The 14,664-nt window shown below is 36.8% G+C and overlaps 1 protein-coding gene across 2 annotated transcripts in view; it reads right to left on the bottom strand.

Moving 5' to 3' along the window:
• MYOM1 (myomesin 1) overlaps window positions 1-14,664 on the bottom strand; it is a 74,875-nt gene that overhangs the window by 48,561 nt on the left and 11,650 nt on the right. For both annotated transcript variants that reach the window (XM_082288089.1, XM_082288088.1), the window contains exons 3-9: window positions 13,901-14,038; window positions 9,107-9,317; window positions 7,397-7,554; window positions 3,701-3,793; window positions 2,739-2,827; window positions 2,553-2,612; window positions 865-1,029 (exon numbers count right to left, since the gene is read on the bottom strand). In XM_082288089.1, coding sequence (XP_082144215.1) covers window positions 865-1,029; window positions 2,553-2,612; window positions 2,739-2,827; window positions 3,701-3,793; window positions 7,397-7,554; window positions 9,107-9,317; window positions 13,901-14,038 — 914 coding nt within the window. The remainder of the gene's footprint in view (window positions 1-864; window positions 1,030-2,552; window positions 2,613-2,738; window positions 2,828-3,700; window positions 3,794-7,396; window positions 7,555-9,106; window positions 9,318-13,900; window positions 14,039-14,664) is intronic.

The raw sequence follows: 14,664 nt of genomic DNA, 5'->3' as shown, positions 1-14,664 counted from the left end.
GCTATAGGATTTGTATCTTGTATTAGATTGGTTAGTGACAATTAGAATATTCAGTACAGAAGATGATTTATTGTATTGTAACCAGGACTTCAGACACACTTTTTACTACACTTCTTTCACTACACTTCTTACTATACACTCTTACTGTAGACTCTTACTATTCTCTCTTTGCTTACCCGCGTACTCTCTTGCTCTCTTGGGCCTGCTCAGAGCTGCCAGCTGCAGCTCTAAGCAGTGCCTCTGTACCCACGCCCTTCGCAATAAACCGCATGTTCCAAGACCTGACTACAGAGATCTCTCGTCTCCGTCCCCGACCGTCCGAACCCGCACCGAGCGTCCCGAGTGACCCCCCTGCTCCTACAGCTTGGAAATACGAAAGAGACCACTCTTATTAGACAACATTCCCTCTTTGAAAACAGTCATAAATAACGTCTAATTCTGCTCCTTTGACGACTTTGCCATTGATTTCAAAGCGCTACTTCAGAAAGCAACACTTTTTTATCAGCTGTTACACAACACTGTGCAACTACTGAAAAAATATCTTGGCGTATAAATAAAATAGTAAAAGCTATACGAGCTCTATAAATGGGCCACAGAGATGCTGGATCTGATAAAAATGCTTCTAATTTAAATTATTTTTAAGAAACAAAAAATCCCTAGAAGACATCTTCACAATGCTTTGTCAGTTTTCCGTGTTTTCACATCAAAATTCTAAATTTTGAAACAATTCTAGCTGAAAAAGAGTAAATATTACCATTGGAAAACCTGAGAAAATGATGACCAAATCATAACATTGACATGAGCTGAAATAAGTAAAGATTTACATGAATGAAGTTTGTATTTCTTCTTGTCAAACATTCTCACCATTTCTGTACCACTCAATATCTGGTTTGAAGCGCTTGATATCAGGATTGATGACAACTGTGCAGCCCAGACTCATTGTCTCGCCTTCTCTCCCAAAGGCTACATCAAACTTGTCGACAAAGCTGATTTCAAACCTGGAAGCATAGCCATGAGGGGTAACGGCAACTGTATAAAAGAAAAAAAATCTGGTTTTCTTTCCTTCTGTGACAAGAGTAGGAAGAAAAAGTATTCAGTGATTATGAATATGGTCCCACGTAAAGTTCAAGGTATAAAGAGGAACAATATGTATATTAAGTCATCATCTTCAGAGATAATTGCAGTGTTGGATAATACAAGCCCTTTCTATCACAGAGAATCAACTATTTCTTTATTCATACAATTCTAGTTCTTACCTTGATTTCATTTTAGCAGGGAGAGGCTTCTGCAGAATTTAATTTCAGAATTTTCAAAATTTCAAATCTGGTGTTTTATCATAAGGTTTGATTTATACACTTAAAAAGATTTCTATTTGTGATTAATTATTTATTCAGGTCAAGTTGATCTTTAGCTTATATGGTTCTTCTCTTTTCTCATTTAAACTTCTCGCTCTATCTCAGAGCAGTCATGTGTCCACTCAGCCTTTGTTTTTGTAGGCTAGTAAGCCTTTGTGGGGACTACTATCAATATAAAATTAGGTCTCCAATCCCCCAGGCATTCAGGTAGCCTGTGTCTATACTTGTTCCTGAATTTCTCTCTCCTAATACTGTGTGTCCCAAGTTATGCCGTTTTCCAGATAGAATACCTAAGTGCCTTTCATTTGTACCTCACATACATGGCAGAGGGGCTTCCATGTTTGTTTTGAAAGCAGCTCAGCTGATAAAACCTAAGGTCACACTTTCCTTTTATGCAACTAGCCTACACTGATAAATGTCCCTGTAATCAATGAATATATGCAAATCGTGATCTTTCTTTCTCATAACCGAGTGATAGATCCCAAATTTTATTGGAAATATATGGCCTTGCATTATGCAATGCTGTACATAATCTTGTATCTATAATTTCAGAGCTTTGGTATATAAATGCCAGCTAGTATGCCTTTGTAGAATATCTGGGATCATAAGTCTAGAAGTCTCATCTGTCAAACCTTTCATGGGGTTCCTAGGGCACCTTAACCCCCTTGGCATACATGGGTGGATTTTCTTATCACCATGGAAGCATGGATGCAAAATTGTTAAAATGTGAGGTTCTCAGGTAAAATGCACTACAGTTTTTACCTTGATATATCCCAAATAGTCTCACTGGGTTCTGGGTATTTAATCTTTTCTATGCATTTTCTGTGCATTTTCACAGCTTATGAAATCAGATAAGCAGCAGACAACAATTAAGTCACCTACTCTATGTAGGCTCATGCTTCCCCATGCCATGTTTTACATACTGCAAAAGAGGAAGTGTCTCTCTCTCTGACAGATTCTATTTCATAATGAAGTACAATATTAACAGGATGTTTCTTATATAAGCCAACAGACCTAGAAGGCAATGCCATTTTCCCCTGCTAGTGAGGCTAACGCCATCTGAAATTGTAGAGCTCCACACCCTTGTAAATCAGACCTGCTTCTTTTTAAAATAATGTTACTGAATATTCTGCTTAGTCATGTGTCATGATGTCACAACTATAAATGGAAGTGTCAAAGAAACATATTGTAACTTACATGGAGAGAGGGAAAGATTTCTAGAACGCAAAAGACTTGCATCAATTTCTCCTTTGTACCCTACACAGAAAAAGACAAAATTGGTCACTATCACCAAGAGGTAAAGGCTCTGTGAGCCACAAAAGCAAAACTGGTAATGTGCATCTTAACAAAAAAAAGCCTTGAAGGAAATATTTTGCAACCTACTCTTTACCACGAGGGAAGCATAAACAGAAACTTCTCCTTTAACATTCATAGCAGAGGCATGATACTGGGCAGTGTCATCAAATTCACACCTGAAATTATAGAAATGATTAGGCAGAGCACCCATTTACTCCTTGGCATAGCCTCTCCAATGTTTTAGATTAAGGAAACCCTCAGAAATCTGGGTAAAATCTATAAAGTAAAAGCCTGTGAGACAGGCATACTGGACACTGAACACTGGATGGATTGTAACCATTAAGTTTTTCTCAGTGTTAAACCTCAGTGTTTAAAATAAATCACAGATTTGAAATTGGGAATGCAGTATAAGTAGGAAAAACTCTCTGATAGTATTAATGTCTAATTTACTGTCTTCTATGAAGTGATGCCTAACATGGAACTTGTAGAAATGGTAGATTTCAAACAATACTTTCAAATGGCACCTGGCAGTATATCAGTTGTCAAATCCAGGTTGTTGTTGATTAGGTCTCATGTTTGCAATGTTTGTAATACAAAGTGAGTGCAAAAATTTCCCATTTGGAAGATGAGTACTGTTAAAGATATTTCTTGTGTGTAAGTGAGGACATCTCAGTTCTGTTCCTCATGTCAGTAAGAATTGTAAGTTTTGTTATATTTGAAAAACAGTTAACTCACATGTTTTTACATGTTTAACTGTACTCATCACCAGACAGATGGAAAAAGTAGTCATAAATGTCCCACGTTTCTGACTCAGCCATAAATAGAATATCCAGATAAATAATCCAGATAAATAGCTCCGGTAAATTTCATGTCCTCTACTGAGGTAAACTAGAACTGCTTCAACATTTAGTAGACAGCATTCACCACAGCTGATATCACCTGACTTGATATCTCTTGATCCCCAAGAGGTATGTTCACATTTTGCAGGTCTCACTCTACAGCAACATTTCAGATCAAGCTTTTTGTTAAATTATTAAATATTTCCTTACTCGGTAATCTCCAGGGAGTGCAGCCCATATCGACTTTGAATGATATACTTGCCAGGGTGAGCCTGTACATCAATGGGCACGTTATTTTTGTACCTATGGAAAAGCAAAGAAGCAGTATGTCACAAAGAGAAGTCATTCTATGCTTTAAAAGGTCAAGTGCTTGATATTTGAAGTAGAACATCAGCTTCTGCATGTTTCTCCTAGATAAACTGTATTCTAACTCCTTGGGAAGACATTAAATATCTTTGGAAGTGTAACCTTTCCCTCTTTCTCTTTGACCTGCCCCAGGTAGATTTTATTCTCAAACTAAAAGAAGAAAACAGTCTCGAGTGGGATGAAAATCAGTTCATATTACCATGAACTTCACGTTAGTACTTGTAAAGGAAAGGAGGAGTCTCATGAGCAACATCTCAGAGTTTTGTAAATTGCAAATAAAAAGTCTGTAGCCTCCTTTCTTACTAGCTATCATAAACATTTTGTTTGGTTTGCATATTTGACCTACTTTTAAAACCTTCATATACACAAAAAATGTTAGGTAGAAATACAACTTATTTGTTTACTTGCAATTTAACAGAGTTAAACTGGCATACACTTTGACTGTTTTCTGGCAGAGATAGGAGAAGTTTACTGTTCAAAATTCCCAGTACATCATTTGAAGGAATGAATGAACCAGTATGAATGATCAGTAGTGAGCTGGTACTGTTAATTTCAGAATTTTATATAAGACAGCTTGAAACTCACATAGTGGAAGAACAGTGGTGCATGAGAAATTCTTCCTCTTCAATTGTTGCATAAAATATCACTCATTCTGGACAATACATGGTGTAATCAAGTAAATGTTTGAGTGAATCCTGTCTTAAGCAGGCATTGGAAATATGTAAAAAACTGGCAATAGAAGTCTAATAAAGAAATTGCCCTCTGAATTGTATTCAGTACATTTGGCATTGATTTCAGGTCCATAAAGAAAAAATGTTTCCTAAAAGAGTGTCCTACTTTAGCATAGCTTTCCTTGTTCTCCATAAGATATATATATATATAAAGGAAGTGGAATGATAAAGGATGATAGATAAAAGTATCTTCACCTTTGACATAGTTTAAACAAATCTTTCTCCTCACAACAGATAACTAGACAAAGAGGTTTGCTTCTAAATTTCAGATTTTATATTTTAAACCTTCCATGATTTTCAGTCAGGAAAGGGAACTAGTCTGGTGCCAGTGGCTTGCTACACTTCACCAAAGAAATCAGTAATTAATGATTTTATTTGCCCCAAGAATATTATTAGTTGAATATATCTCAAGATGAAGCTATATCCACAATAAATCTGAAAACTGTCTTTCAGCACCATCAGCATTGTACAGTAAAGAATATTTCCCTGGCTACAAATATTTGGGCATAGTCATACACTGGGAGTTTTCCAAGCATTTAAGTAAGGACCATAAATCCCAATGCTTTTCATCCTGATTTTCCTCTCAGCAAAATGTCCGTGAAAAGGGGCTCAGTGCAGGGCAGTACTCTCTATTCTGCACATCAATCATTTGCAGAGATGCCTGACCTCATTAATCTATTATCCTGGCTTAGGCAAAGAATAATACAAGAACCCAGCAAGAGTAATACATTCAGCATCACTCTTCACCTCATCTGTGAGCTGGTGCCCCCCAGACCAATCTGCCTGGGAACATCAGGGCATCTTTATATTACATCCAGTGTGTCAATATTTTAGAAAATCAAATAATGCCATCAGTTTGTAATATTTTCCAGGGAATATGCAATCCTGTAAACAGGACTTAACTCCACAGTATCTTTATATTTCCTCCAAAGGGCTGGGCAACCCTTGGATCCTATGGCAGCCAAGTTGTTTGGCAGCACGGGGTGCTGTGTAGAAACAAGCTTTAACTGAGTCATGCCAGTAGCAAGAAGACTTTCACTTCTTTTGTCTTCATTATCAGGTTAGTAAAAATTAATTGATTCAATTTTTGCTTAATTATATTCATCTGTAGAAAGAATGGGGCTCGTATTAGAAGGACCACTTGTTATTTCTGGAAATGCAAATTCCAGAGCAGCCAAGTCATTAGCTAATGTGGGACTGCGACCTCCCACTGTCATTAGGCACTGATAGTTTATGCTTTCTGCTACTGGTTTCAAATGTCCTGGGTTTTCCATGTGCTTTTTTTCTCCAAGGGAGTCAGAACAGCTGCATCAGGCAGTAAGCTTTTCTTTAGAGAAAGTTCATAAAGCTTTGTAGTTTTTCAGGCACAGCATGAAAAGATCTTCATTGCTTATACAAAGAATGACTGCTTGCAATATTCTACTGACATTTTGTTTGTAGGGCTGAATGAAAGCTGACAGATCCAGGTCAGCACTGTTCTACATCTTAGAGCAAAGACACCTGCTGAAATGGATGTGAACTCTTCTTTTTACTTTTCCATTAGTAGCCTGCAGCAAACTGAAATCCCTTTGGAACTCAGATGTACAGTAAAATGATGTATTAATTTCCACCATCCACATTTAGCACTTAGATGAAAGACTGTTTCACAGTGAGAGCAACGGCAGACAGCTGAAGGCTCAGTTTAACCATGTCAGGTTTTGGGGATAAGGTGAATCTCAACCAAAGCGAAAATGACCCAGCTCTTGAATTCTTGGGTAGGACTCAGGTTACAGAGCTGGATTACAGCCATGAGCGTAGCTGACCATTGCTTATATCCAGCTGAGACCAGATCTGAAGGGTTTGTTTGGAATCCTCTCCAGGAGGAATGTGAACACAGGGCACTTGCAACCCTTACAGGATGGGAAAACTCTGCCCATGCAGAGCCTGGCTATCAATTGTCAGAGTCTAAGGAGAGAGATCAGTGACTTTGTGGACTCAGCTCTGGCCTGTTAACACACCTCTTAGTAGCAATTTTTGACAAGCCCTGAGATTAAGGTTTTTAAGACCTAAATAAATGCAGAGTCCCTTAAGCAATTCAATTAGCAAATTGCCATATATGACTATCACATAACATTTTGATATACTAGATGTTTTCCTTCCAATTCAGCATATTCTGTGATTCTGTAAAATTTTCCAAGAGACTGCAAAGCTTTCAGCTTATTTGGATGGTTCCACATCTACCTGACATCATTGACTTCAAACACTGACGATGTGTCTGCTATGAATACATCACCATTATTGAGATTTTACAGCATCTCCAGGGGATTTCAGTTTCATGGAGATTCAGTACTATAACTGCTCAGCTGCCAAGAAGTTTGCTAGTGACCAAAGCCTGCTTTAATGCTTCAGGGACATTAGTGTCATTTATAGACTAAAGACAACTATTTGGAAAACATTGCTAGAGATAGTATGATAGATTAAACTATTATTTTTCCTTAATCATTGACAGAAGGAATATATTTGATGTCTCTACTAAATAAAAAAAAAAATCTATGTATTCCTAGTGCTGTTACAAAAATATTTTAAATATTAGTATATTAATTTACTATAACAACAATATATAATTATTTTTGTTATTATTATTACTTCATTTTAATATTTTGTTCTTTTCCTGTACAATGTGACTTGAAAGGTGTTAGACAGGCCTGTCATGAGTGCCTGATTTTTTTTTTAATTTAACTTACATCTTTTCAGCAGAATGACTACATTCACTGAGATGACTTCAGATTCTGGTAAGTGGTGCCTTTCAGTGCCAGGGATACAAACTTACCATGTAACACGGGGTGCTGGCCAGCCAGCCACGGAACAATTAAATCTAGCATTTTCCTTTTCCCAGATAGTGTGGGAACGAGGCTCAATGATAAACTCAGGAGGATGTAAGAGTTTATCTTGATTCAACTTTTTATGGAATGCCTGAGTGTCTTCTAGCTGGAAAAGAAACATTTTATTATAAATTTGATTATAACAGCAATTAGAAGTGGAAATTATTAACACCCTCCGCCCCCCCCAAAAAAGTGCAAAAACCCCTGCAATTTTTATTTAAAAGTCCAAATAGATATACTTAATGTATTTATCTCACCTGGACACAGAAAACAAAGTTTTCATTTTCTGGAAGTTCTCCTTCCAAAATAACTAGATTTGATTTTAGAGGGCTTTTTCCCTCAAAACTATTCTAAATAAAATAATTTTCCACATTTAATTACCTATTTATTATTTTAAATACAGAGTGAAGGTGAAATAGGCCTGAAACTCAGATGTCTTCTGTACTTTTGCTGTAATGCAAGACTGTCTATGCCTAGATCATCTCTGACAGAACTACTCTCAAACCTTTCCTCTTTCATCCTCCCAGGTAATTCGTTCAACTGCTTGACTATCCACAGAGCTGGAAAAAACTCCCAATATGAATCTTACTATCTGCAAACTAAATTATTTATTTTCTGCCTTAACTTTTACAAATATGGAGAATTATAGGTCCCTGTATTCAGATTGTTAAAAGAGGACTTTTATAAACTGAGCAATACCAGTTTTCTTTACAGTGGTTTCTCAGTCCTGGACAGGTTTTATTTGTCTTCAACATTCATCAGACAGTGACTGTTCCTTATCATAGGTCCAACAGACTCCAACACAATTAAATAACTGCTCCTTATGTGTTACTGATAATACTCTAGATCGGCATTTGTTTTACAACAACAAATTATAACATTTATTGACATTAAATTGGCTGGTGTTAAATTTGTAACCTTTTATAACTCTCAGATCCTGAGAGACTTCTACTTAGCCAGGCATTGGTCATTTACTTGATCTTTTCCTTCTGTGTGTCGTAATTTCCATTGGTTGTTATCAAATTTCACCCTTACTGTTTCTCAATTTTTGAGATGATGTTGAATTTTTTACCTTGTCCTTGCAAGTGTTTATACCCTTTCCAACCTTATGTCATAAGGATATTTTATATGCATATCACCAATTCTTCTGCTTAAAACAATAAATAATAAAATATAGTAATAGTATAGCATAGTAATATAAGTAGCATAGTAATAGAAATAAAGAAATACATTTGCACTTACATGTCCTGGCAGTCTGGTCACAACATATTTGTAACTATGCTCTGAGTATTATTTTTTAAGAAGTTGGACAATAATGCACACAATTAAAGATCCAGTTCCAGATGTTCCTCCCTAATTTACACCTAATTTACACCCAATGATTAAAACTCCAGAGTGGACACTTTGTACAAGCTTGTTCTCAGGCCATAAAAGTCCAGAAATTACCCATTCACCTACTTACGACCAAGATACCTAGATAACAAGGCTTTTAAGTAATTCAAAAGATTTCCATTGAAAGTACTTTGGTTAATTACTACCATTATTGCAATTGCCTGTGGAGTAAGTCAGGGCCCTGGTGTGCTAGGCACTTTACAAACACCAAACAAAAAAAGGCTCCTTTTCTTTTGCAGCTTAAGTGTTCATTGCTACTCTTTTACCGTTTTCTTCATGGCCACACGTTCAGCAGACTCCCGGATCGCTACTTTCCTTGACTTTTTTTCATGATGCTCCTCTTCAGAAGTTGTCTTGGCCACCTTGCTGACGCTAACTCCTTCACCTGTGGCAAAAAGGTTCCTCTTGGCAACATATGCAGCACTTTCTTTAATTCTCTCTTCTTCAGTGTCTGTGATACCACTGATATTCACTTCTCTGAAAGAGTTTTTAAAAAGCAGAATCCCATTGGTAAATGCTGAGAACATGTTCCATTTGTACTTGCTACCAAATTAGCCACTACAGAGGCCAACACTCTTCTGCTACTACAGTCTCATATGTATTCAAAGCAGAAACATGGAAGGGGTTCTGCAGAAAGACTGAGTATTTCACTGTCAAAAGTCTTGGCCATTTTCAGTGCCTCTCCCTCTAAACATGCCATACACATTTTCAGTTTAACCATGATCCTACTGTGTTTTTTCATCTTCATCACTATAAAGATGAGTGTAAGGCATAGCCACAGATCTTCAGTTATTAACTTACAGCTGCAGTGTTCATACCAAGACTGCCAAAGGGGCAGGAGGTAATTGTAGCTGTACAACAATGTCCTCATTTGGGATTTATAAACCCCCCCATAAAACTGTAGATAACGAAAAGTTCTCTTCTTTCATAGAAAATTCAATCCTATATTACTTTCAGGAAGATAATTAAGGATTTTCTTGAAGCCTCCTCTACAGGCTTTGTACACAGGTGAGACACAAAGAACTCCCAGTGGGTGCAATCCTGTTTCCATACTCACATGTGGATGTACCATTAAAACCGTATTGTTTTGGCACTGTCAGGACATTACAGCTGCTGTAGTAGTACATATACAGTGAGAGCTCCTTTGTGAGAAACAGGGGAGTAGAAACTTCCACAGGCATTAATGAGTTTGATTTACAGCCCTGGAAAGAGCTTGGGTTGATGTAATGATAAAGGTATACAGATGTTAAGCAGAAGGATTATAAACTTATGTTTCTATAGTTATAAGTAAGAATATGTACTGGGTGATATGGTGAAGGGTTTTTAAGTATAGTAATGTGATTTTATAGTTTAAGTTAAGAATTTAGATGTTATAATAGAAGTATATGTGTGTATGTGAGCTAGCAAGTTATTGGTTGTGGAACAGACGCAATGCAGTAAAAAGAACCAAAGGTGACAGGTTATAAAGTCAAAACAAAGCTTTGTGTTAATTGCTTATTGGACCAAAAAGTTATAAATTGCCATGTAACTTTGAAAGTTGTGACTGTCTTCAGTTAGGGCGACTTGTTACTAAATACACAGCCTCTGAGACTGATGCCTTGTTTGATTTCTCAAGTAATAAATCGTGATAACCATGACTGTCCCATCTCTTTAATAAGGCACTGACATTCCTTGAGTTAAGAGGAAGCATTAATATCCTCCTGGTGAATTTAGTAACTTTAAGGGAACATTAGATAGCACACTGAAATCAAATTCTGTTTAAATTCTCATTTGTGCCCGTCTTGCAAGCACTATAGAAACATCACCTCTGTTTCTAGAGTGCACTCAAGCACAGCCTCTCTTTTATCATAAAACACTTACTACTACTACAAAGCAAAAATATTAGGAAGAATGATGTTTTTTCTGTTTTCTTTAAGATTGCATTTGATAGCAGATCTCAATACTCAAAAAATTTGGATTAAGCTCAGAATTAACTGTCCAGCCCTTTATCTATGAAGTCAATTCAGTGAGATGCAAGACAGTCAAGCAGTGGAATGTGCTGTAAACTTAATTACATTTAAAAACTGCTGGAAAGACTAAAAATCTTACTTAAGAGTATAGAGCTTTGACCACCCTCAAATTCAACTTCCCGTGTTTTAGTCTGCTTTAAGAGGATCATCCTTAAAAAATCAGTGGAATGATAGATTCCTTCCACTTAGGCACATGCCCCCATAAATATCACCTGAAGCTGCAGATATATGGAGGAGGATTTTGAAAAATCAGTTTAATGAATATGGATCTGAATATAGCTATCTACATCCATTTTAAATTAATCCATGGCATTTTTCTTCAAAGGCAAACTGATACTATTTCCTCCTTAATTACAGTAGTTAAGATATCAGCAACTTCACAGTATGGACTGGTTTCTCAAGGCATTAAGCATCTTTTGGGAACTGATGAATATCCTCTGACTAATATAGAACTCATCCTAGTCATCTGCAGTTGTAATCCCCAGATGCTTTTGATCAACAGTATTAAATATTTAGATTTTCTAATAATTTCTCCCTGTTATACTCTTCCCAGATCAAAGAGAAACATGTTCCCTGAAATGACAAATGCACTAAACCAGCAAACCATACCATTTAAGAATTGATTTTACAGTCAAGTCTCAAGGGTTTCAGTAGAAAACCCTTTTCAAACAGTTGCAACCCAATGCAACTCTGAATGGCACACACAAAATATAATTTTAAGGGTATCTGCCAACTACAGTCCTTTGGCATAGGCTTATTAGTGATTGCAAATAGTTCCATGAGCCACATTCAGGAACTTCAGCACTTAGGGCATTTCATTAAGCTCTGGGTATTTTATTGTCTAGAATACTGTCTGGCTGTCCATAATTTTCTCTTGCAAGGATTAGCCCAGGTGTTTAAGAGGATCTGTTGCAAAGTGAATAATCTGAGAAAAGTAGCTTTTCTACAGCAGAACCTGAGGGTTCTGAAGTAGAACTAAATAATGGAAATGGTGACACATCGCTGAAGGTCACCCAGCTCCAACCAACCCGTGGAGAGATGATCTTTATAAATAACTATTCCTTTTAAGTTATCTTCCCATGGGAAACAACACATCAGTTTCACAGGGGAATTTGGGAATGACATATAGCATGCACATGGTTCAATGGGCTTCAGCTGTTATCCTTCAAACAAAAATAAATATCTGACAGGAATGTGTGCAGCCTTGGCATGTGGTCATGAGCATGATACCAACAGAAGAAAGCCTAAACCAGACACCATCTCATGCCATGTTGAGTTGAGCACTCTAACAACCATCATATGCTCTTTTTAACTAATTTAAAAAAAAAAAAAAAAAAATCCCAAAACAAAAATAAATCTTTCTGGATCATTTCAGTGGCAGAAAAGCACACACAACTTTCTGAACTGCCGTATGCAAAAAGTAAGATTGATACCAACAAAAAAAAAAAAGAAGAAGAACAGTGTTGTAAGAATCTGACAGTATCTTTTAATGTATGATCCCAAAATATTGCACAGACACAAATAAATGAAACTATGCACCATCACATGGAGTTAGATATTATTGTATGCATTAAAAACCAAAATTAAATTATTTCTTAAGATTTGTTAAGATGTTAACATGATGGGCTAAGATCCCAGAGACCTGTAAAAAAGCTAAGTACTAATCAACAGTTGTGCTTTTCAACTATTGCCCTACACTATACATTTTACTTGTGTAGACTCAAGACACAATGAAAAGGAATGATATTTGTGCTTGAGGGCATGGGAGACAGATGATGGTGAGCTGCTACATAAGTATAAACACCGGCTGAGGTGCAAAAGTAGTGAAGAGCCTTGAGAATGTTATCTCAAGTTTTGTGTGAGACTGTCACATTTTTATGCGTTTCTGTCACAGAAGATACAGATGAAACTCCAAAACATTTTTTTAAAAAGGCAACAGTGTGTTTCTTAATGTTGGTTTGATCAAAGAGCAGTGAATCCAACACAGGAATGTACAAGGGATGAGAAAAATTTACTCAAAGATAGTGGGAGGGAGTTAATAAAAAGCAAAACTACTGGTCTCATCATAAAAGCATCACAAATGCTCCAAAGGCCAGAGCAATAACATCCTCCACTGAGAAGTTGGAACTCAGGTCACATGAAACCACAAGTTTGGATATAAAGCAGAAGTGCCATTGGCTGTTGATTAAGCAGTAGACAGAAAAGTACTGGCTCCGAGAAACAACTTGGAAGTGTCCCCTGAAAAATGCCGTGCTGCAGAGGAAAGACAAGTTGAAGGGAGGTTTCTGTTCAGCTGCAGGTAGACAAGAAAATTTTCTCCTGGCCTCTAACCAGGAGCCAGTTTTCCACACTGCACCCCAGTATTTATTAATCTGAACAAGTGACTATGCTGGAACTGCTGGAGACTCCTACTAAAATCACAATGCCATACCCCCAAAAGAGCATGGGGACCTCTTTGCTAATGTTGGTTCTGGCTCCCACATAAAGTTCACATTCAGCTTTACTGAGAACACTTCTGCAATAAGGTGTATTACATCAGTAGTAACCATGCAATAAATACCACCAACACGTGAGATCAGTATGAAACGTTACAATGGATTTGAGAAAGCATTTGGTTTTATTCCAGGTTTTCCCTGTGCCAAGACAAGACATGAGCACGTTGTTTCATTGTTTCTATGTTTAATGCTTGGTCAGAGACATTTGATTACAGAACAAGACTTCAAACCAAAATAATAAGCTAAATAATGTGGACAACATGCTTGCCAGGTTCCATATAAGCAGAGTTATATTTTCATTTCATAGAAAGTGTCTCTGACGATGTGTTGTAAACAAAGTCCAGACCCATGGGTTCATTTGTCCTGGCTCTGGATGATCAATGTCGGATTTTCTGCCAGTCAGTTGACTTCTCTTTGTCTTTTTATCACTCATGTGAAGTGCAAACTATCACCATAACATCCATGAGTATAAAGACAGATTAATGGATTTGTTATTTTATAATTTGTTAATAAAATGTCAGAAATAAGATACCAAACAAAATGAAAATTAACATACCGTCCTGTGAATATGGGCACTGAGTAGTCTATGGCTTCATTCTCTTTGTCCTCTGATATCAAACTCTGTTTTGCTCTCTTTGCTTTGGGACTCATCTTATAGGATTGATCTTCTATCATTAAATTGGAATTTTTCAGTCTGAAATAAAAATTATATTATTAAATACAGGAAATAAGCTGTTAAGAAGCACTCCAAAACACAATTAAAGTACTAAAATTGTTTTGCTGTCTTATTTTGTAATCAAGAATTTACAATTTTTAATAGCTATAGTTTCAGAGTTATTAAACACATAACTAAGTGTACTTTTCACAATCTCATTACAAACTTACCACTGATGCCCCTTGATATTAAATCTAAATAGATAAACAACATACCTGATAGCAATGTACTTTTAATAGCTTTTGGTTTGGGACTCGGGGAGTTTGTAATCCCCAGTTTCGATAGCTCCTGAAGCCACTGAGTCCACTGGGTAATTCTAAAGATTGTATCTGAACTCATAACCTCTACTTTTCCAAAATTTACAGTCCTGAAATTGTATGGTCCTGAAACAAAATGGTGGTGTGCAAATATATTCAAAGTAATTATGTGTTCTGTTCTACAGAAATTGTAGGGCAGAGCACTGCTCAGAAACCAGTGCTGTCATTCCCACTGCTCTCCCACACCACTCCAATCCATTGGAAGAGAAGAGCTGAGCGAAGTAACACTCACTGTTTAACATAGCACAGATAAATGAAGGATAACTGGAAAGGAGGAAGAGCTTCCCC

The sequence above is a fragment of the Coloeus monedula genome (assembly GCF_965178545.1).
Source record: "Coloeus monedula genome assembly, chromosome: 1".
Lineage (NCBI taxonomy): Eukaryota > Metazoa > Chordata > Aves > Passeriformes > Corvidae > Coloeus > Coloeus monedula.
This window is presented reverse-complemented; position numbering and strand designations above follow the sequence as displayed.